Source organism: Platichthys flesus, chromosome 17 (assembly GCF_949316205.1).
Source record: "Platichthys flesus chromosome 17, fPlaFle2.1, whole genome shotgun sequence".
NCBI lineage: Eukaryota > Metazoa > Chordata > Actinopteri > Pleuronectiformes > Pleuronectidae > Platichthys > Platichthys flesus.
Genome location: NC_084961.1, coordinates 18,304,580 through 18,331,294, shown reverse-complemented (window position 1 = coordinate 18,331,294; position 26,715 = coordinate 18,304,580). Strand labels below are relative to the sequence as shown.

General features: G+C 41.1%; 2 protein-coding genes, 1 long non-coding RNA gene and 6 other non-coding genes across 10 annotated transcripts; 5 read left to right on the top strand and 4 right to left on the bottom strand.

Annotated features, from left to right (window-relative positions):
• Nucleotides 1-2,288: 2,288 nt before the first annotated feature.
• On the top strand, nt 2,289-10,561 carry ctps1a (CTP synthase 1a). Of its 2 annotated transcripts, none has more exons than XM_062410012.1 (18): nt 2,289-2,423; nt 4,045-4,226; nt 4,334-4,504; nt 4,601-4,701; nt 5,215-5,331; nt 5,818-5,901; nt 6,655-6,735; nt 6,819-6,970; nt 7,113-7,245; nt 7,982-8,070; nt 8,154-8,248; nt 8,355-8,417; nt 9,426-9,469; nt 9,556-9,652; nt 9,733-9,788; nt 9,893-9,989; nt 10,075-10,219; nt 10,307-10,561. In XM_062410012.1, exons 2-18 carry the CDS (start codon nt 4,058-4,060, stop codon nt 10,389-10,391), a joined length of 1,779 nt encoding a protein of 592 aa, XP_062265996.1. In that variant the 5' UTR covers nt 2,289-2,423; nt 4,045-4,057; the 3' UTR covers nt 10,392-10,561. The 2 variants fall into 2 exon arrangements, with proteins under 2 accessions (XP_062265996.1, XP_062265995.1); XM_062410011.1 differs by having other exon boundaries at nt 2,295-2,478.
• Nucleotides 10,562-10,759: 198 nt separating this feature from the next.
• Nucleotides 10,760-12,536, bottom strand: LOC133972512 (uncharacterized). Its single transcript, XR_009924460.1, has 6 exons — nt 12,440-12,536; nt 11,866-11,922; nt 11,575-11,623; nt 11,350-11,400; nt 11,071-11,145; nt 10,760-10,900 (listed from the first exon to the last, which is right to left on the bottom strand). It is a non-coding gene; the product is annotated as an uncharacterized LOC133972512 (long non-coding RNA).
• LOC133973031 (small nucleolar RNA SNORD99) lies at nt 10,963-11,037 on the bottom strand. The gene has a single exon (XR_009924520.1). It is a non-coding gene; the product is annotated as a small nucleolar RNA SNORD99 (small nucleolar RNA).
• Nucleotides 11,183-11,313, bottom strand: LOC133973016 (small nucleolar RNA SNORA44). Its single transcript, XR_009924507.1, has one exon. It is a non-coding gene; the product is annotated as a small nucleolar RNA SNORA44 (small nucleolar RNA).
• Nucleotides 11,700-11,835, bottom strand: LOC133973032 (small nucleolar RNA SNORA16B/SNORA16A family). Its single transcript, XR_009924521.1, has one exon. It is a non-coding gene; the product is annotated as a small nucleolar RNA SNORA16B/SNORA16A family (small nucleolar RNA).
• A 558-nt stretch (nt 12,537-13,094) lies between the features above and the next one.
• rab42a (RAB42, member RAS oncogene family a) lies at nt 13,095-23,123 on the top strand. The gene is made up of 2 exons (XM_062410494.1): nt 13,095-13,480; nt 19,213-23,123. Exons 1-2 carry the CDS (start codon nt 13,266-13,268, stop codon nt 19,652-19,654), a joined length of 657 nt encoding a protein of 218 aa, XP_062266478.1. The 5' UTR covers nt 13,095-13,265; the 3' UTR covers nt 19,655-23,123.
• A 1,092-nt stretch (nt 23,124-24,215) lies between these two features.
• LOC133973026 (U11 spliceosomal RNA) lies at nt 24,216-24,350 on the top strand. The gene has a single exon (XR_009924515.1). It is a non-coding gene; the product is annotated as a U11 spliceosomal RNA (small nuclear RNA).
• Nucleotides 24,351-24,788: 438 nt separating this feature from the next.
• On the top strand, nt 24,789-24,923 carry LOC133973027 (U11 spliceosomal RNA). Its single transcript, XR_009924516.1, has one exon. It is a non-coding gene; the product is annotated as a U11 spliceosomal RNA (small nuclear RNA).
• Nucleotides 24,924-25,364: 441 nt separating this feature from the next.
• On the top strand, nt 25,365-25,499 carry LOC133973028 (U11 spliceosomal RNA). Its single transcript, XR_009924517.1, has one exon. It is a non-coding gene; the product is annotated as a U11 spliceosomal RNA (small nuclear RNA).
• The last annotated feature ends 1,216 nt before the right edge of the window (nt 25,500-26,715 follow it).

Genomic DNA, 26,715 nt, shown 5'->3' with positions numbered 1-26,715 from the left:
TGCATGAGGTCTGTAAGAAAACAGTAAATGTTTGCATAAAATGAAGGAAGAACAGAGAGTCACCTGCCTCCCTGCCTGCTGCTACTGTTACATCTCTAATCGGAGGAAATGGCTTGTGGTGAGGAGATGTTCCAGCCCTTCTGTGGGGGTTTAATTCAATCACAACTCCGGTCAAAAATGAATTAAAACTCTCATTAGGCCCCCCCGCTCCTGTGTTCCAGAAACGAAGACTGCTGCTCCGGCTCACATGTACCGATTTTGGTGTTACACAGAAGCATCAATCAGCTCTGCAGTTATCTCTCTGTGAGTCAGCCATCAGTCACTCACGCCATCATTTTGTTATTTTAATTTGCAGTGCTCACCCACACACAGAGCCCAACGCAGCCAGTTACAGATGATCCAAACAACAGCGGGCTATGTGGACATTTTGTTGTTTATTCTGAACGAGTCACAGTTTGACCAAAAATGAGAGCGCAGTGCTCCCTGCCTGGACTTCATATCTCACTGAGCACAATGAGGATAATACACTGCGATCCACATCACAGGACCATTGACCTTTCCACAGTACACTGTAACTAACCACTTTGGACTGTGGCCATGAAGCAGAGCAGCAGAATGTGTTAAATGTGTGAGAAAGAGGAACTTGTGCGTTGTAAACCCACAAGAAAAGCTCTCCACTGTTGTGATATTACATCTAAAATCTAGATACAATGGCACTTGCATTTAAGCGTATTATACTCCTGGGATCAGATTAATGTGTTGTAGTTATTATTTATGTTTTGTTTAAAGAGGCAAAGGTGTGAACAGATTCATTTTCTCAGTTAATTTGGGTAAGACTTGTGACATCTTGATTCGCTGCCACTTGAAAATACGAGATAAAATACACTGAGCATTAAGGAAAATAACTCACTGCTGATAAAAGCCATGTATAATCTGTAAAGCGAAACCAAACATGGAGTTGTCTTTATCAGCCGCCTAAAAGACTTTATACAAGAACAAGGCTATTTTCTTTTTCTTTCTGTTGCTCACCATTGAGCCTTTAAATGTGAAACACGAGCTCCCCCTAATGGTTAAAAATGATAAATGTGCTGCCTTCAGGTGCTCATCATAATAAACAACCAGGAAAAGAAAGATTGCATGTGAGGAACTTTTGGGTAGTTCTTGTTTAATTTGACTTTTCTTACATTATCAAACACATGTTCATGCTTAAATCATATAAATAATAATATATCACTTGTTCTAATTGGAACCTTTTATACATTTAGTAACTTAAGCTTAAGTATACTTTGCTCTAGTAGATGCATGTTATATTACTTTATACTTTTCGTCGTCAGCGTCTGATATTTAATGTCTGATATTTTACTGAACCATCCAGTGACACCAACCTCCTTCCTATGTGGACTTTCTGACGTGTCATCAAACCACTAATTCCACACTCTTTTTGGACAAGAGTCATGATTCATTCGGCGGGAAGAGAGCTTTGACGGAACGCACACAAGTTGTTTTAGGCATGTGCGGAGGGCCTCTGAAGACTACGATTTTGAATTTATATAAAAATAAAACGATTTAATGAATTCTACCTATCTATACTGATACTAACTCAATGGTTTCTGTCATACATTTCCTCCATTATATTATGATTGCCCATTTACCTTTAAATGTATATAGCACAATATATAATATTTGTTTTCTTACGTGTGTCAAATTGTATGGTGCAATTTAACTAACAGTTTAATAGTAGACATAATAATAGCAATATAGAGTAATAATAACACAATAGGGTAATTGAATCAATTGCATATTTTTGCACTGTTCTATTGTACTGTAGTGTTATTGTTCATTTTATTTGCTGAATTCTGCCAAGTTTAATCTTTAGTAAATCGAGCAATAGTACTTGATATAGATGTTTATTATTCAGGCTTTAGACTTTATTAAACTTTGTGCATACTCAATTCTTCCCGTGTTAAGTGACTGTTTGCAAACACTGTGTCTCAAGTTGATCTATACCATTACAAACACTTTTTTTTTTCACAGAGCATCTGAGAAATAATAGTAATGAATACCCTTCATCCTAATGTTTAGATGTTAAAAGGTTTCTGCCAGAATTGCACTTTTTGTAGAGAGGCTCAATGGTGCTGATTTAAGATGATAAAATAATGACGTTGAAGATAATTTCATAACCACTGACTGTGATTGTGTATCTTTGTATCTCTCACTGGGAGCATCAAAAACATGCAATAGCTTCCAGTATGCTTGTGAGGGTTGGACGCACGATGGGTCCGAGATGCACGTGAAGGCAGCACAGTTGTGATGAATGGTGTCCTCCTCTGTGGTGTCGTGCTGCACACACGTGTAGAGTCAACCTGAGAACACTCGGTCTGTAGGGAAGCTAACAGGAGCTACAGGAGCCAACAACCTTCTGGGTGGGTCCAGATCAAGTCCCTGAAGAAGGAGCCGGGGTGTTTGCTGATCATCTTGGTCAGTTGAAATGTGATGCTGTTGTAAGAAAGGCTTTGTGAGCTAGTTAGCAAACGCAGCCAAGACACATGGTAGATACAGTGAGTACGAGTGGTTTCCGGTATGATAACTAAACTTCCATGCTGTTGAAAACACTTCATGCTGGACGATAGCGGTGTTGTGCAGCGATTGGTCATTTAGCAGATAGCTAAATCTTTTTTATTTACACGTAGGATGCTGTTCTGTTTTTCACATTCAAATTAGTAAATCAACCTCTCTTGCTTTTATTTTGAAAGCGATGCTGGCCACACTGAGCACGTGTGCTTGGGTTAGCTTGATGCGATGGTAACAGAGGTTAGCGCCGCTGTTAGCAGCTTCACACGACATTGCCGTGTTTAAATGTACCCGTCGGCCCCGGCACGGTCAGAGGAGGGCATGCTTCTAAAGGCGTCAGACTACAGCTAACAGTTAGCTTAATGCTAAACACACTGGCGGGTTTACTTTGGTGTCGCCTACTTTGTTGACGGGGGTAACTTGGATGGGCGGTCCGCACGCTTGTCCTGTTCTTGCCCAGCAGAGCTAGGAATTTCCCGCCCGCACGGGCCGCCTTGTGTTGGTTATCGAACGTGCCATGTTCTGTGGCGTGAAGCTGTAAAAGTGTCAGGAATTTAAACATTTCATCTTTGCTCTTGTCTGCAATACATCGAGAACATCATGAAGCTTCGATTAAAGTTTTGGTTTCATGTTGTAAAAATGTATTTAGATGAGTGACATTGACAATACGTACGTGGTAGAACAAGGACGTGGGGGGGGGGGTCACCCATTGTTTAGGTTGATTAAACAGCCCCATTTTACAGGATCTTACTCTTCCCATATTCTAAGCTCCAAAAATGTATTTTCACCATCCTGTGGAGGCCGTAACCTGTTAGTTAAGCACAGGCTGAAGAAAAATGATTCAAAGTATTATGGTTTATTTAAAACACATTTGCTTTACTTGGGGCGGTGTGGCGGTAGAGTGGTGTTTATTCAACAAGAAGGTTGCCGGTTCAAATCCCACTCTTCCCCATCTGCATGCAGAAGTGTCCTTAGCAAGATACTGAACACCTAAATGGCCCGTGTAATGTGATACATAGCAAATGTAATATTAACTCCTCAAATAATGGAATCTATAACAATACCTCTGCACAACATACTGTACTTTTGAAATATACAATTAAGTGTTCCTGAAACTAAAGATGCGCTCAGACCATTTGAAATGAGTGTCAGAACATTTGCTAAAACCAGGTAATAATCAGGTGTTAAAGGGCTGCCCTGTTAAAGATGTTTTTAAGCCTTTCAAGAGCTTTGGGTCCTAATGGCAAACGTTTTTGTTGGAAGACACATGATACCTGACTACCTGTCTGGCACTTGGTCCCTTTGTTTTAAACTCATCTTTTTAAGATTTGACTTCCTTGAATGTAGTTTTAGTTTTTTAATTTGTTGTTTTAGATGTGATATGTGAAATTTCCCAAAGCATGAGACGGTGACAATGTCCTGGATGAACTGCTTTGCACTGTGTAGAGTTTGATTTTGACCCTCATCTTTTAGATACCAGAGTGCAATGATGAAGTACATCCTGGTAACCGGAGGAGTCATCTCCGGCATCGGCAAAGGCATCATCGCAAGCAGCGTGGGCACGATCCTGAAGTCCTGTGGCCTACACGTGACCGCCATCAAGATCGACCCTTATATCAACATAGATGCTGGCACATTTTCGCCCTATGAGCACGGTACGTCAGAGGAGAGGAACATTCCTATACAACCCATTCATTCAATTAACGAATGATGATGTCATGTAAATGTAAATAATGATTTTTGTCGTGCTCCCTCTGCTCAGGTGAAGTGTTCGTGCTGGATGATGGGGGTGAGGTGGACTTGGATCTGGGGAACTACGAACGCTTCCTGGACATCCGGCTGACAAAAGACAACAACCTGACCACGGGCAAGATCTATCAGTCTGTTATCAACAAGGAGAGGAGGGGAGACTACCTGGGCAAAACCGTGCAGGGTAACAAGCTTCTGCTCATGTTTGAAACACGGAAATCGTGCTGTAGAGAAACAGTCAACTAAGAATAATGTTGAAATGTCCCCTTTGTCCATCCAGTCGTGCCACACATCACAGATGCCATCCAGGAATGGGTTGTGAAACAAGCCAAAGTACCAGTTGAAGAAGATAATGTACAACCTCAAGTGTGTGTGATAGAGGTGAGTTGCTCTGTACATGTTCCATCTGAGTTTGTATCAGATTAAAGGAAACATACTAAACTTATTCAGTTGCATAACTGTAACAGTTTATGTGCAGAGAAAACACCACTTTGCTCAAACTGTTCATTGCTGCCGCTCCTCTTTTCAGCGTCCGTCTGAAATGTTCTCTTTAACCTCTTCAACTCCATAAAGACGCCATCGTTATTGTTATGGTCTTGATTACCATGAGTCTCCAAGTCTCCTTCTAGGACCTCCAACTGGATTGTGTCATGAAAAAACCCTGTAGAATGGCTAACTGGTATCATGATGTCACAATGATGCGGGTGTATCGGTTAGTCAAAAGATGAAGCGTTTCAGGAGCAGTGTTTTCCGTGGAGGAGAGGAACTCTTTAAGAAAAAACGAAAACGCTTATGTCTCCTTTCACGATGTGTTGTACAGGATCACGTTCTCTTTCCAGCCTCTGCTGAAGCTGCTAACATTGTCTCTGATCATGTGTGTGTGTGTGTTTGCAGTTAGGAGGAACCGTGGGGGACATTGAGAGCATGCCTTTCATCGAGGCCTTCAGGCAGTTCCAGTTTAAAGTGAAGAGGGAGAACTTCTGTAACATTCACGTCAGTCTGATACCACAGGTAAGAGTGCCACACCCTCACAAACCCCCCTGCTTTTATCTAGAGCCCATTCAGATGTGATATTACCATCCATCACGGGTGGTCCGATCATAAGTGGTAAGCTACAGTTCAGATGGGAACAGCCGCCCACTCAACACAGTAGGGACACTTTGGAGATCCGACCCCTCAGACCACATTCAGAGGTCATTTGGGGCCCAGTACACATCTGGTTGTAACATCTGTCCCGACAGCATTCCCTTTGTCTGTTCATACCTGGTATTAAAATGCGTCCTTAATGTGTCTTCTGTGACCACTTGCGATCGGATCACTGCGGACATATGTTAATGCCATGAAATGCATCAGCTATCCATTTTTTTTTTTTACATTTCTACTATATCTCAACATCGACTTGAATTACATGTTGAATATGCCAGGTTCTTAGTTGGTTTGCACGCAGGTTGTTTGCTTCCAGTTAAATACATATGCTGTATCCATCGTTCTGTCCAGCCCAGTGCAACAGGAGAGCAAAAGACCAAACCAACACAGAACAGCGTCAGGGAGCTGAGAGGACTGGGCTTGTCCCCTGATCTGGTGAGTCACTTATTGTCGCACATCCGAATATTTCACAAGGCATTTGTGTAAAAAATGTCCAAATAGAGAACAGGAGCAGATCGGGCCTGATTGTTAAAGCATGAATTTAACAAAGGGTGTAAAAGCTCCACGGTGACGCATCGTTCTAACCCTTGATCTTTTCAAATTGTTTCATTGTTTACTCTGTAAAATAAAGATTTGATATCGGTTCATATCTGAAAACATAGATTCAAATACAGATGTGGCTGTCAAAAGCTCATATTTATCAGCCAACCGTTAAATTGGTCAGGCTCAAGTATGTTATGTTTTAAGTTTGAGAAACAATTGCTGCTGACGGAATATAGTATCTACACTTTCTCCTTCTTATCTCTGCCAAGAAGGTTAGTTCGAAAGATTGAGCAAAAAGTACCACAAGTCGTGGTGGAAGGATGCCAAGGGTCAATTATATTATGGTGCAGATCTTGATTAAGGGGTGGATTCGAGATCCTTTTTTCTTTAACATTGTGAGATAGGACGTTTTCATTATTTCTCTGATTTTTGTTTGGATCTCGATGACATATTTAGGGGACTGATATTTTCGAGTGTTTGCAATTTGGTGCAGATCCAAATAAAAACTTGGATGTAGTGAATTTAATGTGGTCTCATAAGAGGTATGAGCTCCACTGAGTGACATTCTAGTCTCTGTGGTGTTTTGCTGTGTGAAGTCATTTGTGTTGTGACCATAATGACGTTTCTTCTCATCTTTATCAACAGATCATGTGTCGCTGTTCCACTGCTCTGGAGAACTCTGTCAAAGAAAAGATCTCAATGTTCTGCCACGTAGAACCAGAGCAGGTATGTCACTGACACCCGTTTATTGTGGGATGTCCGATGAGCCCAGACTCCGAGCAGCTCTAAACCCTTATGTGTGCTTCCAGGTCATCTGTGTGCAGGACGTGTCGTCCATCTACAGGGTGCCGCTACTGCTGGAGGATCAGGGTGTGGTGAGCTACCTGAGCAAGAGACTGAATATGCCCATAGAAACTCAGCCTAGGAAAATGCTGATAAAATGGAAGGAGATGTCTGACAGGTGAGTCTTTAGCAGAAGTCTGAAATTTCTTAAAGAGTTATTGTACCCTGAACTGCTCCTCTGGTGATTTACTTTTTCCTGTGTGATGTGATGGCTTTGTCTGAAACAGTCTATTAATGTACAGCACATGTTGTCCTCACAGGTCAGACAGACTGTTGGAGCACTGCTCTATAGCACTGGTCGGGAAGTACACCAAGTTCTCAGACTCTTACGCTTCTGTCATCAAGGCACTGGAGCACTCAGCCCTGGCCATCAGTCACAAATTGGAGGTTAAGGTACGCTCACAATGTTCTGAACACATATTCATCTTAATTACATCTTTATTAAAGGCCTACTCCACTTAATGTGTATTCATACATGTGAGCTGGTTAGTAATACGTAGGATTTAAGGAAGCATTATCATTAGACAGGGTACTTATTTAACGGTGCCAACACTTACTGTCAATACACTTTCACCTCCTTGTCGATGCGAGAAAATAAATCCCCATTCTTTCTTTTCAATGTTTCTTTTCCTCGTCTGTGTTTTTTTTTTTATGTAGCTAACCAACCAAGTGTAGAGTAGATCTGCTTCCCGTTTACGCCGGTACACATGACTAGTGTCCTTGAACAGTCACGTGATTGACAGGTGTGTTAACATGGATGGGGAAGATAACTGATACGGTGCTTAAACACTGAACAGAGAATGTTTCAGTTTTAAAACGGAAACGTATTTGTGTGGTTGTAGCCACTGATGGTTATCATCACATGAACCATCACACACAAACAGGAACATGCACTACTTTGATGAGGTGTGCAGCAGAAGTACTACAGAATAAAATGAGCCCAGTGCAGCTGAGCATTTTGCACATACAAGAGTGGGCTGGAGAGTGCTGGATCTGCTTTATCGATCATTCAGTGGCAGCATGACATCGAATTAAAGAGGGACAGATGAGGAGGAAATTTGAGATTGAATATATACGTTTCTCTTCAGAGCTGCCACCTATGTCTATTGTGTATGTCTCCTCTCCTCAGTACATAGACTCGGCATATTTGGAGCCAAACACTCTGCAGGAGGATCCAGTAAAATACCACGAGGCGTGGCAGAAACTCTGCAGTGCTGAGTGAGTCCTGAGGCCTCATTTTTTAAAGTAACCCCGGAATTTAGATTTATAGTTTCCGTAACTATTTTTCTTCTTCTCCTCAGTGGAATCCTGGTTCCAGGAGGTTTCGGCGTCAGAGGAACTGAAGGAAAGATTCGCGCAATCAACTGGGCCAGAATACAGAAGAAACCTTTTCTAGGTACAGAAGAGTTGCATGAGACTGAGTGGCCTTAAATACCATGGAGGTTAAATGTACAAATGTCAAGTAACATTGATAAGGACAAACATGCTACATGTTTCTGCAGGCGTGTGTCTCGGAATGCAGCTGGCAGTATGTGAATTTGCCAGGAACATGCTTGACTGGAAAGGTGAGGCTCCCACGTAGCAGGCACACTGCTGCAGGATTATCTATTTACATGTTAAAGAGCAGCTGAAGAGATAAATGCTCCAGGTTTGTTACCGTCTTGATTTTAATTTAATCGCAGAACCTGTGATCAGAGGGTTTGTTGACAAACCTGTGCTAAAGACAATTATTGAGCATAAGGTTTTGTTTAAATCAAATTTTAGCTGCTGCGCATATGAACTCATCAAAACAGAATTAGTTCTGCACTGAACAAGAAATTAGACAAACTGAGAATTGAAGCGATCCATTTCAATTCCATAATTAATCTGCCCGACTGCCACCTTCGCCTGTAATTTTACCGTTGAATCGGACTGTGCAGGTTACCTAACAGGTTAAAACATTATCAACAAACAAAATTTAGAGCAGGATGAGTCGTTAAAAAGTTGAAACGAATTGAGATAGATACAGGATTAAAACTAGGGGTATTATTTTTTCAGTGCATGGAGCCTTTAGTTACTGATATGAACTTGTAGCTTAACTGTAACTCGTCAGTTATTTATCTCCTCGGACATCTCTGCTCTTTTCTCTCTCATCACGGTCTTAACACAGTGTCGACACTGTCTGTGCAGTGCAAATGGAGCAGCACCATCTTCAGTAATGTGTCAGGATGTGTTCAGGCACAGTGTTAAGTGTAGGCCGCACATATTTTTGCCAGACTCATTCACATATTAGAGTAAAGGAACACTCTATACTCAAACTGAGACAGACTTGTTCTGTCAGATTAAGATGGATCACTGAAACAAATCTTGTGTAAACCACAGAGGAGAGATATGAATATCAAAATTTGTTGAATTTTGGCGCAGCCGGTGTCAATGTTGTCAGCTCCATTAGATTTATTCATCAGCTACTTATCAGCAGTGATTTAAAATCCCCCGTTCCACCCACACTACTCTAGTGTATTACTTTTATCATCCAAAGGATTGGTAGCAGTGATCAGTGAAAACACTCTAACACTTGTCTGTTTTGCACTTAGATGCCAACTCAACAGAATTTGACCCTGACACAACACATCCTGTGGTGAGATGCTTACTATAAACACAGAAATAATGTCGATGTGATTTGAACTGAAAAGTGCGTAAAGATTCGAACATGAACCGTTGCAGGTGATCGATATGCCGGAGCACAACCCTGGGCAGATGGGCGGCACAATGAGGCTAGGCAAGAGACGGACCATTTTCAAGACCAACACCAGTGTATTGCGTAAGAAACTTTCAATTCACCTTCAGCCAGTTGACGAGCTGTGGCACCTGCTCTGTGATTATAGCTGTTTTGTATTGCAGGCAAGCTTTATGGAGACGCAGACTACGTGGATGAAAGGCACAGACATCGCTTTGAGGTGTGTTGACCTCGAAGTTAGTTAGCAGCTTTAGAAACTTTGTTTGTTCAAAAGAACTTGTGAAGTGGTGTATTTATTTAAAATGTGGGGTTGTCATTGTGCAGGTCAATCCTGAGCTGAAGAGTCACTTTGAAGGAAAGGGCTTCCGCTTTGTAGGTCAAGACGTGGAAGGAGAAAGAATGGAGGTCATAGAACTTGATGGTATGGACAATAATACTTACTTATTGTGGGTAACTACAACCATCTACCATGTTGCATTTATTTGAAGATGCTATCCTGTTTTCAGATCATCCATACTTCGTTGGAGTACAGTACCACCCAGAGTTCACCTCACGCCCCATAAAGCCATCACCCCCTTATCTTGGTTTGTTGCTGGCCGCTGCAGGGAAGCTGCAGAGCTACTTACAGAAGAGCTGCCGCCTATCTCCACGGTAAACATCACATCTCAAATTATACACAATTCAAGTTTAGGACTCACCCCAAGAAGGAAAACTAAGCTTATTTTTTCTTTGGCACAGGGACACATACAGCGATCGGAGTGGCAGCAGCTCCCCGGACAGTGAAATATCAGAGCTTAAATTACCTTCCATTTCAAGCGAATGATGTAAAGATCCTGAGGCACTCATTTCTTCTGTTTCAGTATGATTCAAATTTATACCTGACCTCCAGAGGTCAGCAATGCATGTGGCTTTTACTGACTGTAAATGCCCTCACAATATATTTTGTTTCTGTCAAGTGATGGTCCCTCTCAATAAACATGAACTGGATTGTGACCATTTGAATATGATTTAATGCATGAGAAGTAATGATCAGCATTCAGATGAATGTGCTCTTGCGCAGATTGTACACGTTACCTCTAAATGGCGCAAAAAGATTTATCCAGCACATCAGGTTTACTACTGTGGCCTTATTGCAATTATGTTCTGTTACATCTTCCTTTGTGAAAAGATTAACTTAAACAGATTCCAGTATTAGTTTGCAGTTTTTTTTATTGCCAACAAACAATTTCACACAGTTCAATTATTGTGCATGAACGTCATGGCAGTTAAACATGATGCCTAAGTTGTTGTCCTTTGGGACGGCCTGCAGCAGTTCCCCAGATGTCACTGTCTCTGAAAATGAAAAAATAAAAATAAGCACAATTCATGAGCCTTCTCTCAACACAATATTGTAGGGCTGATCTCAGTCCCATATCCGCTACGTTCATCCAGCAGTCCGCATAATTGTAAGTTCGTCATCATAGATCAGAGCAACACAAGCTAAATACACACATTTTTATTACCTTGATAAGCAGGAAGGGTTGGGAGCCCACACAGCCCAGCGATGCGAGACCTGAGGCCATGAGTCCGAGTGATGCCTGTAGAAAGAACGTGTAGTTAGAAATAATACTTCACATCTGTAGGACAGTAGAGTGGCTGTTAATGGCAAAAATGGCCAGCACAGTCAAAGACCATCCTGTACTCTTGCATACTATTGGAGCACCTTGGACTACATACAAGCCCCAGGTCATTAGAATAGCATGCTTCAATTTAGACTTAAGGGGAAATGAGAAACAACTTACCAAGACATGAGCAGTCTTTATCCAGTCACTATAGAGGTCAGCCATGGTCACCTTGGGAAAGCAGAATAAAATACTATCAAATTTGTGATTCTGATGCCATTACCACCTCCTAAAGAGATGTTAACAGAAGTGGCTCAGTAAATATTGTCTCAGTCAGACAGAGTCAGTGAGGGCAAGTTTGTAATCACAGCCAAGAAATTTAGGTAATGTGGCTAGAGAGCTTACCAGCAAGTGAGGTAGTTGCTGTGGCTAGTCTTCTCACTCTCAGCAGTACCTGCAGACAGAAGGAAGTGTTAACATGTGTAACTTTTAGGTGCTCTGATTGGTCATTACTCCGACACGTTGAGACCGAATGTCCTTCCCCTTAATGTTGCTGTAACAGTTACTTCAAACTGAACAGCGACCGTCGGTGAAAGTCTTCTTCTAGGCTTCCTGATGACCGTTCACTGCTACATGAGAACACGAACGGCTTCGATAGGAGCCCGTCATATGATAGAATAGTGTGGAAAATCATACCTGAAATGTATTCAGACGGCCAGGGTCGAAACTTTGTGCGGCCATTACTGTTCCAGTCTGTAGAGGAGAAAATGAGGATCCACTTTAAGCAACTAAATCAAGTCAAAATTATAAAACAGCAGCTTTAAACAAAATAGTTTCATCAATTGGTCGATTGCTAAAAATAATTGTTAACCATAGGCCAAGTTAGTGCACAGCTAAAGCAATGTTAAGTTTAACTTGTATTCTGAATAGTCATGAGTAGAAAAATCAGACAAGGACCGAGCCACGTGGTCCACACGCAGTGAAAGCACTCGTGCTAACATTTAGCCTAGCCAAATCACATCAAGGCCTAAATTCCATGGCGTGTTAACAATAATGATTAGATTTTACACTTATGTTAATACTGCAGCTTGATTATGAAACCATTACCAGTGCCCCACCAACAACACGTGCTAGCAGTAAGCTAGGCCGCATAAGCACTTAACATCACTGGGAGCTAGTCAGCTACATATTACATCATTGTTTAAAGCAAGAGGTATTAAGAGCAAAGTACTAAAGTTTAGTTAGAATAAGAAGCTGGTCGAGGCCTCACCATGGTTAGAAGTCTGTCGTGTCTTCATCTCGAGGAGAGCAGGAAGAGAGAGAAATAGTAGGGAGGCTCCCGTTGCCTTTATACACGCTAGCGCCTTCTGATTGGCTCACACAGCTCACGTGGACCGCTTGCATGACGGGATATGTATTCCTACAACTTTTTCATTTTTTGGACGTACGCTTGTTGTCTTTCATGTTTGTTGACACTTTCTAAATCAGCGCAAAACATTTGTTTGTACGTTTCCTTCGACAGTTGTTTTTCTGGGAGTAAGACAGAATGTGACGTATTGTGTACAAAGACAGAAACACGAACACATCAGTGGGAGGTTATATTTGTGGAAATGGAGGCTGTGTGTCTTCAGAACCACGGACAGCACCAACCTCCACCTCGTGTAGTTTCCATTAAATAACAATAAAGTGAGCCATGTGACGTTTGTGCTCCGTTGCTTTGATCGTGTTAATATTCCACAGACTGCACGTGCTGCACAATCCACACAAAGGGTTTCCCTGTGTGCAACAACGAACACCTGCATTTCCCATGACTACAAAATCCAGCTAATCTCAGACCCTGTTCATTAAAACACACAATCGCCTGATTCATGGCTGCAGCAGGTTTACGGTGGTGGATCGTAGGTAAACCCGTCACATGACCGGCCGTGCCCCGCGTCTCCTCCCGAGCAGAAGGCGGCGGCAGCAGCAGCAGCAGCAACGGGAGCCGCATCGGCAGCAGTAGCCGGGGCTTCATGTAAACACAGCGCTCAGGGCTTTGTTCAACACCCACACACACACCGAGACTCTCCGCTGGTTCAGTCCCCGCTCGTCATGCCATGGATATTTTGTGGCAATACCAGTTCAGAATCATCCTGCTCGGGGACTCCACCGTGGGCAAGTCGTCGCTGCTGAAGCGCTTTTCGGACGGCATCTACAGCGATGTGGCGGATCCCACGGTCGGGGTAGATTTCTACGCCCGCTCGATGGACATCGAGCCCGGGGTGAAGATAAAGCTGCAGCTCTGGGACACGGCTGGTCAGGAGCGGTTCAGGTAGGACCGAGTGGGGTTTGAGGGGGAAATCCAGATTTGATTAAACAATCGTGATTTGAAATATATGGACGACGACTATCCTCTATAATGGACAGGCCTTGGTTTGCTGTCGTATTTTTATTTTTTTAAACACGAAGCCCTGTATTTGAAATAAAGGCCGTTCAGTTTAACATTGTGATGTAATGTGGGCATTGGTGAGAAGGGTCAGGAGATTATAAAGGCCTGGATCTTCTGATGTCCTGTGAAAATCGAGTCGCATCACTGCATGCATTCACGGATGATGGGCATCCTCCTCGCATCTAGGCCCCAGTTTGATTCCCTGGTACAGTGCCACAGTCTCCAGGGCAACACCAAGATGACAGCTCTGTATCCTCATCTGTTTTTTTTTTCTTATTGCATTCATCCGCCCTGTTGCTTGTTGTGTTTCATGTGTCTCTGCTGTCACGGATAATTTCCTGTAAAGCACTTCTGTCTGGAGCAGCAGCCTCAGTTCTCAGATCTGTTTCCTCTTTTGAAACCGGGGCTTCTGAGGGTGTTTTCCTAAAGGCTTCACCACTCTCCAGTCTTTCACTTCTGTTTCAACAGGTCTGACTGTGAGAAGTGCTTGTGAAATAAACTGATGATTAGATAATCAGTGTATGAATAAGACATGTGTGGCCATGTTTTCCAGCCCCAGCTGCCCAATAGTCCAAGACTCTTTTGAGGGACCCAAAGATCCTTTACAGTCTGGTTTGTAGTATTTGATTAACATCACTAATGGAATGGCAGTTTTACACCCACCAGGGCAATTCAAATCTACTATAGATGTGAATTATTGTTCTTGATTAACCTATTGCCCATATCGCCCATATATGGTGCATCTCTTTTGAATGGAAACAGACACATGCCCCTCTGTATTGGGGTACAGCATTGGGTGACTTGTAAGTTATGGGAGCTCTGGGAAAAACCAAATAAAGCTGCACTATTTGTGGTTAGAGGCATTAAAATAGATGCCCCAGATCTGAAATGTTGATTTGGTCCCGGATTGGACCCAACTCCCTAGACCAATGATCCTGGAACAATAAAAATGATTATAACAAATGGAAATATTAACATGATATTCCCTGTATGCTGTCATCTGCAGTAACACCTCAGATGACAGAAGTGGCTATTGAACATGTGACTTTATCTGGACAGACTCAAAACTTAAGTTGCACTTCAACAGGAGCTGAGTTGAGCCTTTGAATGCTGTTGACCGACTTGAGACTGGTCCAAAAATCATAAAACCCATTATCAATCAATCAATCAAATTTTGTTTGTATAGCCCATATTCACAAATTACAATTCATCTCATAGGGCTTTAACAGGGTGTGACATCCTCTGTCCTTAACCCTCAGCAAGAGTAAGGAAAAACTACTAAAAACCCTTTTAACAGGGTAAAAATACGTAGAAACCTCAGGGAGAGCCACATGTGAGGGATCCCTCTCCCAGGACGGACAGAAGTGCAATAGATGCCACGTGCAGGAGAAAATCATCAATAATCAAAGTCTCTAGCAGCATTTGATGAGGGTAGACATCCCGAAGGACAACCCCAACATGACATGCCAAGCAGTCCCGCTGCAAGCACAGTCCATGCTCAGCAACCATCTAGACCACGATCCACCATCCAGACCAGACGCCACTCCAGTCCTCAGTCACCGTCCACCGCCGCCCACCAGGACCCATCACAAGCAACCACCGCGGTCCTGGTCCACCGCCCGTGCCCAATGCCAACGCGACACAGGGTCCGCCACCAGCACCATGATCAGCCCACATGACTCAGAATCCGCCACACTGGATCCAACACTGCGACCCCCGGTGCGCGATTCACTAACCGCAATCCATGGTGCGGCCACTGAGGCCCTGGATCTGCGGGTGATAAAGCAAAGGGATTCCGGGGAAGGGGGATATGGATGGAGAAGAGGAAGGAGAAGCTGGAAAGAGAAGCTCCGTGTGTCATGTGTCATAAAATAGAACAAGTAACGTTCTGGCGCACTAATTAGCTCTAACTATAAGCTTTATCAAAAAGGAAGGTTTTGAGCCTACTTTTAAACGAACAGATGGTGACTGCCTCCCGAACTGAAAGTGGTAGATTATTCCACAGCCGAGGGGCTTGATGGCTAAAAGCTCTGGCTCCTACTCTACTTTTAGAGAATTTAGGGACGACAAGTAGGCTTGAATTCTGGGAGCGGAGTGCTCTAGTGGGTTTATAAGGTATTAACAGCTCTTTAAGGTATAAAGGCGCTATATTATTAAGGGCCTTGAAGGTGAGGAGGAGAATTTTAAATTCTATTCTAGATTTAACTGGAAGCCAGTGTAGCGATGCTAATATTGGAGAAATGTGCTCTCTTCTCTTTGTTCTCGGCAGGACACGTGCAGCGGCATTTTGGACAAGCTGTAGAGTCTTTAACGACTTCCTGCTGGAGCCTGATAATAATGAATTACAATAGTCCAGTCTCGATGTAACAAAGGCGTGGACTAGTTTTTCTGCATCTTTTTTTGAAAGGACATGTCTAATTTTTGAAATATTACGCAAGTGGGAAAAAAGTGGTCCTAGAAATTTGTTTTAAGTGACTATTAAAGGATAAATCAGGATCGAAGATCACTCCCAAGTTCCTGACTGTTTCATTGGAAGCAAGGGCAATGTCGTCTAGCGCAGCTATATCATTAGATAATGCGTCTCTAAGGTGTTTGGGGCCAAGTATTATAACCTCTGTTTTGTCTGAGTTTAATAAGAGAAAATTGTGGGTCATCCAGGTTTTTATGTCCTTGAGACATGTTCGAAGTTTAGTTAATTGATTACTTTGTTCAGGTTTTATTGACAAATATAACTGGTTGTCATCCGCATAGCAGTGGAAATTTACCGAGTGTGTCCTGATAATGTTTCCTAGTGGAAGCATATATAATGAGAATAAAATTGGGCCTAGCACAGAGCCCTGTGGAACACCATGGTTAACTTTGGTGCGCACAGATGACTCATCATTAATTTGCACAAATTGGGAGCGATCAGAAAAATACGATTTAAACCAGTTAAGGGCGGTTCCATTAATGTTAATTAACTGTTTGAGTCTTTGTAATAAAATTTGATGGTCAATTGTGTCGAATGCTGCACTGAGATCTAACATAACGAGGACAGACACAAGTCCCTGATCTGAGGCTATTAGAAGGTCATTAGTGACTTTTGCCAAGGCTGTCTCTGTACTGTGATTGGCTCTAAACCCCGATTGAAAGTCTTCATATATATTATTTTCCTGGAGAAACTCACACAGCTGATTGGCAACAACTTTTTCTAAGATTTTAGACATGAAGGGGAGATTAGATATTGGTCTGTAATTGGCTAAAACCTCTGGGTCTAGGGTGGGTTTTTTGAGTAGGGGTTTGATGACAGCTATTTTAAAAGACTGTGGTACATAACCTGATGATAATGACAGATTGATAATGTTAAGTAACGAACTATCAATTAGGGGCAGAATTTCTTTAAGTAATTTGGTAGGAATGGGATCTAAGATACAGGTTGTTGGTTTAGAACCTGAGATTAATTTGGTAAACTGATCACGGGTGATCAGAGAGAGGCTGTCTAAGTAATGGGTAGGATTCTCAGCCGTTTCTGAGATCTCTGTTGTTGGGAGGGTATTAGTGCCAATTGAGGGCAGGAGATGGTTGATTTTATTTCTAATAGTTTGAATTCTATCATTAAAAAAGGTCATAAAGATATTGCTATTTAGGGATCGGGAGAAACTAGGTTCGGTGGAGGTGTGACTCTGTCAGCCTGGCTACAGTGCTGAAGAGAAACCTGGGGTTGTTTTTATTCTCTTCTATTAGTTTTGAATAGTAGGCGGCTCTTGCTTTGTGGAGAGCCTTTTTAAATTCTTTAACACTATTCTTCCAGTCTATGAGGTTTTCAACATTGTTGCTGGAGCGCCACTTCCTTTCTAGTTTTCTTGATAATTGTTTTAACTCATTTGTCTGGGAATTATACCACGGAGCTAATTTACTATGTTTGACATTTTTCTTTTTTAGAGGCGCTATTGAGTCTAATGTTAATCATAATGAGTCTGCAGAGCTATCGACGAGGTGGTCGATCTCAATGGAGCTCAGGGTTTTAAAGAATTTGTTGTTTATATCTACTGCTAATACGGGTTTAAATGTAATTGGGATTATTTCCTTAAATTTAGCTTCAGCACTATCAGGTAGACATCTAGAAAATGAATCGTTTATTAGTGGCATATATTCAGTTATTGAAAAATCAAAGGTTATTAAATTATGTTCTGATAGAACTGGATTGTGCGGAAGTACTGTTAAATTTTCAATTGCGACACCGTACGATAATACAAGGTCAAGTGTGTGGTTACCACAATGAGTAGGTTTGTGCACACACTGACTGAAACCAATAGAGTCTAGTATTGAAATAAATGCTACGCTAAGGCAATCTTTATTATTATCAACATGAATATTAAAGTCACCAACAATAATAATTTTATCTGTCTTTAGGACTAAGTTTGATAAAAACTCAGGGAATTCCTTTAAAAATTCAGTATAAGCCCTGGGAGCACGGTAAACTACGGCAAATATGATTGGCTGTTGGTGTTTCCTGGATTGGCGTGGAAGACTAAGAACCAGACATTCAAATGATTTGTAGCTGAGTTTAGGTTTAGGATTAATTGATAGACTGGAGTTAAAAATAGCAGCAACTCCACCTCCTCGCCCAATTTCTCTAGGAACCTGTGAATTGATATGACTTGGGGGAGTAGATTCATTTAGACTGACATAATCATCAGGATGCAGCCACGTCTCAGTGAGGGACAATAAATCTATGTTGTAATCGGAGACTATTTCATTAACTAAAAGAGCCTTTTTTTCCAGTGATCTAATGTTTAAAAGACCACATCTAAAAGTCTGGGTTTCCTGTATTGTTTCAGAGGTTGTTTTAATTTGTATTAAATTTTTGTGTGGAGTTATCGCTCTGTTATTGTTTAATTTCAATAATTTAATCGGACGGTGAACAGACACAATCTCTATGGGGTTTTGTGACTGATCCAGAGGGAGCGCAGAGAAGTGTTTAGCACTGCAGCTCTGCTTCCTGGTCCCAACTATGGGTTGTCATGTTATAGACTTAGTAATATTCCTAGATAAGAGAGCTGCTCCATCCCAAGTGGGATGAACGCCGTCTCTCCTAACAAGACCAGGTTTTCTCAAAAAAGTTAGCCAATTATCTATAAAGCCCACGCCGTTTACAGGACACCACCTCGACAGCCAGCGGTTAAAAGACAACATGCGGCTAAACATGTCATCACCTGTTGTATTAGGGAGCGGGCCAGAGAAAACTACTTTGTCCGACATCGTTTTAGCAAACGCACACACCGACTCAACATTCAATTTAGTGACCTCCGACATATGAAGCCGGGAGTCGCTGCTGCCGACGTGAATTACGATTTTATTGTATTTACCGTTTTTAGTTTTAGCCATTAACTTAAGTATAGATTCGACGTCGCCGGCTCTGGCCCCTGGGATACAATTAACTATAGTCGCTGGTGTCGCTAACCTGACGTTTCTCAGAACCGAGTCGCCAACAATCAGAGTTTGTTTATTATGGAACTTGTAATGGAGGATGCTCATCAATATTATACAACATTTCGAAGTGACATAGCCAAGATTTCAATTGTTTTCAGAGATGATTTTGCTTTCACCTAATAACGTGTCTGTCTTGCCGACAGGTCCATTACGACTTCATATTACCGCAACTCTGTGGGTGGGCTGCTGGTTTTCGATCTCACCAATCGCAAAACCTTTGAGCATGTGAGGGAGTGGCACAAGGAGGTGAGTGAGCACATCCTACCTCACCACATGGTCTACATCCTCATCGGCCACAAGAGTGACCTCAACAAGGACCGCAAGGTGAGCCGGGACGAGGCAGAGCAGCTGGCGGGCGCCCTAGGCATCCGCTACGTGGAGACCTCGGCCAAGTGCAACAGCAACGTGGACCGGGCCTTTGAGCTGCTGACCAGAGACATCTACGAGCTGATGAAGATGGGTGAGATCGTCACCCGCGATGGATGGGATGGTGTGAAGAGCGGCCTCACCGCTAAGGTCCTCTACCCGGCCGATGAAGAAGAGGAACTGGCCAGGGCGTCCGCTGAAAAGGGCTGCCACTGCTGACTGAGATCTCTGTGTGTCCAAACACTGTACTGTCACACCCGGAGCTCGCCCTCGCCTCACAGCGGTCCATCGAGGCTCAGCACCCCATGATAACCATCATCCATCACTTCCTACCCTTGTGCTTCATGCCCTCTCTGTATGTGGGACGACTGAGATTCTTTTCAGACAGAGGGGGGGGTCAGTGAACATCCTGGCGTGTATTCTATAAACAAGTTTTGTGTCTAAATTCATATGGTGTAGCCCAAACCAAGCTGTTTCACCCTTTTAGGCCAAAAAACAGAGAAAGCGTGTAGAGGTGATCAGGTGTTTGGGCTGAGGGTGTAGTCAATACTCCTTTTCATAGCACTGGAGATAATGTTCTACTGAGCATACTGACGATACTATGGTCGGGCATCACTCCACCTTCATGCGGCACAAGTGTTTGGTTTCTACCTGTCAAAGTCTGTGCAACGCTTTGCCTGCAATCCTATGTGTCTGTAATATTGTAAATAATAGTGAAATCTGTGGAGATGAAAGCTGAAAGGTCACTAAAAGCTATTTATTTAATATCGTGAACAGACACAGTGAACTCTAACAATAAGTGTCACCATATGACATCAATGTGCTCCCCCCGCTCATGTAAGCTGTACGTGCACTCACGCCAAATTGACCTAAAATTGGGATCATTCTGTGAATACTGGAGTAATGTTTTGTAAAGAATAATAGAGATTATTTCTAGTTAAGTTGTACACATAAAGATAGGTCATTGTAATTAGGATAGATGGTCCTATTTAGGTATTTGTATTATAGCATCAACAGCAGCAAGACATCAACATCCAAATAAGTGATCTCGCAGACCTTTTAATGTGTCATCAGTATAAGTGAAGACGTGTTTGATTAAGAACCAAAAGGAGTTTTCATTTCACCAACTGTCGTTTGTAGCTTCAACAAACAACCACTTCTTTTATTCTGAGCTCATTCAGGCCTGAGGTGGTGATGAACTCATTAAATCGGTGGATGGATGTGTTGCTCCCGTTATGTTGTGTTCCAGAGTTTGTCAGAGAGCAGGAAATGTGGGTTCAAGTCTAGAGAAATGTCTCATCTCCATGTCAAAGAAAATAATGACAAACTGCCGAAGCTAATAATGTCTGGGGGTTGAGCCATGCAGCAAATATGCAGAATCATGGCTCCTGGTATGGCATTTAGCAAGGGACCTTTGTCACATGTTGTTGCCCCTCTCACTTGTCATCAGGGCCTTCACATAATAGCTCAACATTTTCAGAATGACGCTCATCAAAATTCTCTCTGAGAGGTAACCGAGAAGTTGATGTGTTGCCTCATGTCTGTGTGTGAGGTAAGAATCTTGAACCATTAGCGTAGCTTAGCTTGAAATAGGGGTAAACAGCAAGCCTAGCTGTCTCCAGCCATTAGAATAGTTAGCCGCAGTGACAGTTGCCATGTGTGGTAAATTGTGCCTGAAAAGACATAGAAAAACTACACCGGCATCAATAAATATCTAAAGAAATGCAACTGTTTCTAAAATATATAGATTTTTATGAATCTGCTTGGGTCCATATTAAACAACTGAGATGATGTGTTACCTTAGAACTGTCTGAAGGTGTATATTTGTCTAGCTTCTGCTGGGAGCAGTTCCCCCTGCTTCAGCCTCTATGCTAAGCTTGTTATCAAAATGTTTGTTCTCAATCATGGAAATGTGACAAAATCATCCATCACATCATCACAAATACAAATGTGGAAAAGTGCTGTTTACGTTCCTGAAATTATTTTGATAAGCAAGTAATGGATGAAGAAGCATTCAGGCCATATTTGACCTCATTGTTTTTTCGACAATGAGGTCATATTATTTCAATTAGTACACCTAATATTGCAGGAATAAAGTCAAAATATTATTCGGGAATACTAAACTCTAAGTGTAATTAGAAAAAAGTTGTACAATTTTATGAAAAAGAAAGACACATGGATTCTTAGCCTATCTTTTTAAAGTCTGGATACTTATGATAACCTGGTGCTGATGTTGAAAGTATTTCATTATTTGCGAAACCTATACTAGAGTATAACTTAACGTGGTCCACATTCCACACAGGAGATTATGACTTTATTCTTGTAACATGACTTTAATCTCAAAATCTCCGATTCCTTTGACGGTCAACTTGCTGATGAGAGCATGTCTATACACGATTTAATCGTGCACATGACAGCAATAACTTCCTTTAACACAGACGATGGTGTACGCTCTCAAGTCTCTAGAGTCTCTTTACTGCATCATTAAGCTGGTGTTTACGAGCCGACAATAGACCACAGTCTACTTGGCCTGGGCACTCACCTCTCCTCACACACTTTAATCACCTTTCACCGGCATCTTGTGAAAACACCTGTCCACAAACACACTGCAACCAGCAAGAGATTATGCATTCTGTTCGTACTTTGCGTTCATGTGATCAAGCTTATGTTTTTGTCTTGAGTTAATAAATGTTGTGTTGGGGGACAGAGTACATGTATGACCACTCGTTGGTTGCCGCCTAGTTTTCATTAAGGAATGTATTGTAAAATATTTGCACCATCCCTTTATTTGATTTAACTTTTCTGTACAGATCCACGCTGTATTCTCTGTTGTCATGTTATAGTCAGGTTTAAATACAATGTAACCATATGTGATACATGTTTCTTTGTTTGTTTGACAATCAGACGTTAATATCTTGTGTTCACGGAGAAGCTGAGGACTCGTCTGTCTAAAATCTCCATGTAACAGCCAGTCTGACTGTGTTTAATACTACAACTACCTTCCTCACTTTGCTCTCTCATGTAAACAGGGTTACATTGTATGATATTGTTTACATTTGTATGTTGAGACTCAGCAAACTATTCTCCGATGAGCATGATTCCCATTCCTGCAGCACTCAGTGATCAGACTGAAGACAGCGACATGGTTAGATTTAAAAGTCCACTCTGCAAACACAATTTGCTTAATTCCCATCAACCAGTAGTGGGAGCCTCAGTACCCAACAAGGATTAAATATTTATACAACATTTGTAAATGTACAATTACTAATATTTTCCGTCCACTTTCACAGTACTCTCTTACTGAAAGCTAAAGGGGAGCATTTAAACTTTTCTTGAAATATGCCTTTTCCTGTTCTTTTTGATGGCAAGATGATTTTTTCCGCTACTGATCTTCTCATCTCACTCACAGAGAGTGTAATTTCCCCCAAAATATTGAACTGTCCCTTTAATGATTTTTTACGTTATCCACTGGAATCAAACCACCCCGCTGATAGGGTGTCTGTACCACAGAACTTCAGCAGCCGGAAGGCCCACAGGATGGTACATGGTACATAACTATACAGCACCCGAGCCCATTGCTCACATTTCACAGCTTTACTGAATAAATGTTATTTATTTTATATATTATGTATAAGAGATTCATTTATTTGATGTGATTTTATTGATTGGTTAAAAAACAATAAATGGATGCCCAATAAGTGATGTTTGGCCTTGTCTGTATCCTTTTTCTTTTTCTTTTTACGAGGTTTGGCGCCCTCTCCTGACAGATGGAAGGAGGGTCACCATGACCTAGATTTATTATTATTTGCTTATGTATTGTGGTCAAGATAAAGAATTAGAAAAGGCCATGTAATTACAAAGAGTAAGATAAGTCTATTCTGCCACCTTTTATCCAAACAACGTTAGATAAGTTCAGGTTTGATTAAATAACTAGGGGTGAGAAATTGCGACAATCAGGTCCAGAGGGAAAAAAGAGTACACAGTATTAGCTGGGAGCTCTAGAGTGGATGTCCTGTAAGTTGAAACTGTTTTATTGGTGAAAGTGACTCATGTCCTCCAAAAAATACATTTTACCCATTCATTTGAATTTTTGTTTCCTGTTTCTGAAAAAAATTAAAATAATAATAATTTTATATCAACACCTCTTAATAGACCAAATGGACCTTATATATTTCACTTCCAAATAATTAAACTGTGCAATGATCATATAAGTGCAATACTGTTACACTGTTCAAAACTGTTACTTTGTTCATATTACTCATAATTACTTAGTACTTCATGTGTATTTCACTGTCCCCTTCCATCTGTAACTCGGCAAATATCCAAATAGTAAAACTCAAAGGATTCTCTTATCTTACACACATTATTTCGGGAAAAAGGATTCTCTAATATACAGATTATAAACACAATGTAGTTTATAATGCTCACGTAATCATGTCCTTTATGTATCAGGCAATTCTCAGAAATGTTTGCAGTCGGTCAAAAGAGAGTTGTTTTTCTGGTTCCTGCCCACATGGCCTGAACGCAGCAGTAATTTATAAACTCCGCCCATTTTACCCATCATGCAATTGGGTTGTGAAAGCCGCACAGACAGTTGTTCTCAATTTTCAATAATCTAAATTAAAATTAATACAGTTGGGATCATATATGTAGACTTACATTCAAACTGTATGAAGAACCAGAGAAAACGTGTGAATTTAAAATAAGCAGTAAATGACGAGCCTCTGACTGAAGAGCATGTTGCCCACGGACAGACGGTGCTATGTTCAGGTACCCTGTTAAAAAGGGCTTCTGCTATGTTTGGCACAGGAGATGTGGCGAGTGTCTCGTCTCTTGCGGAATCTATATCAAGAGATTTCGGAAGCACAATTTTTGATACACGGGGCTGCTGGTGATCGTTTGTCCTGGCGCCCCATAAATCACTGTTCAACGTTAAAGAAGATGGCAATCTTTAAGTCAGTTCTTGTAAATGCCATACAGTCTATGATTTTTACATTCCCTATCCAATTTACTATTGATAGCAAATTCTTTTATCCCATTTTGTCAGGGTTTTTCTGCTCTTTTCTTCTGTCAAAGTGTAATTTTGAAATGTGATTGGATGGATGCAAAAATCTACCTAAGGGTACAAATAAAGTAAGATATGGACAAAAATAAAGCTTAACATATAGTTGTTCTCAAATATCATAGTATAAATTAAAATTAACACATTTGGGATCATATTTGTAGACTTACATTCAAACTGTATGAAGCACCAGTCTAAACATGTGAATTTAAAATAGGCAGCAGATGACGAGCCTCTAACTGAGGAGCATGTTGCCCATAGAGAGACGGCACTGTGTTCAGGTACTCTGTTAAAAAGGGCTTCTGCTATGTTTGGCACAGAAGATGTGGCGAGTGTCTCGTCTCTTGCGGAATCTATATCAAGAGATTTCGGAAGCACAATTTTTGATACACGGGGCTGCTGGTGATCGTTTGTCCTGGCGCCCCATAAATCAGTGTTCAAGGTTAAAGAAGATGTCAATCTTTAAGTCAGTTCTTGTAAATGCCATACAGTCTATGATTTTTACATTTGTCCTTATCCAATTTACTATTGATAGCAAATTCTTTTATCCCATTTTGTCAGGGTTTTTCTGCTCTTTTCTTCTGTCGAAGTGTAATTTTGAAATGTGATTGGATGGATGCACAAATCTACCTAAGGGTACAAATAAAGTAAGATATGGACAAAAATAAAGCTTAACATACAGTTGTTCTCAAATATCCTATTATAAATTAAAATTAACACATTTGGGATCATATTTGTAGACTTACATTCAAACTGTATGAAGCACCAGTCTAAACATGTGAATTTAAAATAGGCAGCAGATGACGAGCCTCTAACTGAGGAGCATGTTGCCCATAGAGAGACGGCACTGTGTTCAGGTACTCTGTTAAAAAGGGCTTCTGCTATGTTTGGCACAGGAGATGGGGCGAGTGTCTCGTCTCTTGCGGAATCTATATCAAGAGATTTTGGAAGCACAATTCTTGCTACACGGGGCTGCTGGTGATTGTTTGTCCTGGCGCCTCAAACATCACTGTTCAATGTTAAAGAAGTTATCAATATTTAAGTCTGTGTTGGTAAAATATGTATTTGCAGCCATACAGTCTATTTTACATTTGTTCTCATCCAATTCACTATTGATAGCAAAGTCTTTTATTCCTTTTAGTCAGGGTTTTTCTGGTCTTTTCTTCTGTCAGAATGAATTTTGAAATGTTATTGGATGGATGCACAAATCCACCTAAGGGTACAAATATAGTCAGAGATGGGCACATATACATACAAATGTATTTTGATACATAACACCCCTTAAATAAATGTTTTTACAATATAATACAATATACTGGTGCCAGAAAATGTAATAACATTCTTGAACATCATCTTGCTGAGACATGTTGTCCACCTGGCCAACTGTAAAATATATTAATTAATACAACTAAGAATACTTTCATAATATGCCTTTTAAATAAAATAAATTGGATTCTGATTGCTAGCTTGATATTATAACCATCACCATGTTTATAAATAGTAAAGTATTTACCTTGACAGACAATCTGTTGAACTTGAAGATCTGAAGACTGAACTCATGAACTATTTTTTGATTCGTGGAGAAAGTATTTTAAATGCAAAATGTATCCACTATGAAGTATTTTGTAACAAATTAGGTTAGATTTTTTATCGGCCCTATCAAATACAAATTACAAAATACTCAAAAGTAATTGAAATACATATTTCAAATAAAAGTAATAGAATGACTGCCCATCTCTGAATATAGTAACCTAACCTAAATTTCTGATATCCACTTCTAGGAAGATGATATCACGACTGTTTGCAAACTAAAAACACACCTCTTCCTACTATACCTTGATTAAAATGATAAAACTAACAATTTAGTAGCACTTAAATGGCACTTGCTTATAGCGCTTTTTTGAAGAAATAGTACTTTCGTGACTCTTGTTGTTTAGTACCCTCATGGTTGAATGCACTTAGTGTAAGTCGCTTTGGATAAAAGCGTCAGCTAAATGAAATGTAATGTAATGTAATGATATGACACAGTAGTGTTGGAATTATGACTTTTTGAAAGTAGACGGTTCTCATAGCTACATTCTTTCCTGAGAGCCATTCACAAATAAGCTTATCGTTTTTTTCTCTTGTCTGAAAAGGGGACGGGAGTTACTCAGTTCATCTGCAGAATAAGCACTAGGATTATGATGATATGATAGATTTAGAAAAGACTCAAACTACA

Bases quoted from the DNA above. Each gene is read 5' to 3' on its own strand.
- ctps1a (XM_062410012.1), top strand. From the start codon at position 4,058: ATGATGAAGTACATCCTGGTAACCGGAGGAGTCATCTCCGGCATCGGC. The intron at 6,736-6,818 runs GTATGTCACTGA...GTGTGCTTCCAG, and splicing joins GCCACGTAGAACCAGAGCAG to GTCATCTGTGTGCAGGACGT. The intron at 6,971-7,112 runs GTGAGTCTTTAG...TTGTCCTCACAG, and splicing joins TGGAAGGAGATGTCTGACAG to GTCAGACAGACTGTTGGAGC.
- rab42a (XM_062410494.1), top strand. From the start codon at position 13,266: ATGGATATTTTGTGGCAATACCAGTTCAGAATCATCCTGCTCGGGGAC. The intron at 13,481-19,212 runs GTAGGACCGAGT...TCTTGCCGACAG, and splicing joins GCTGGTCAGGAGCGGTTCAG to GTCCATTACGACTTCATATT.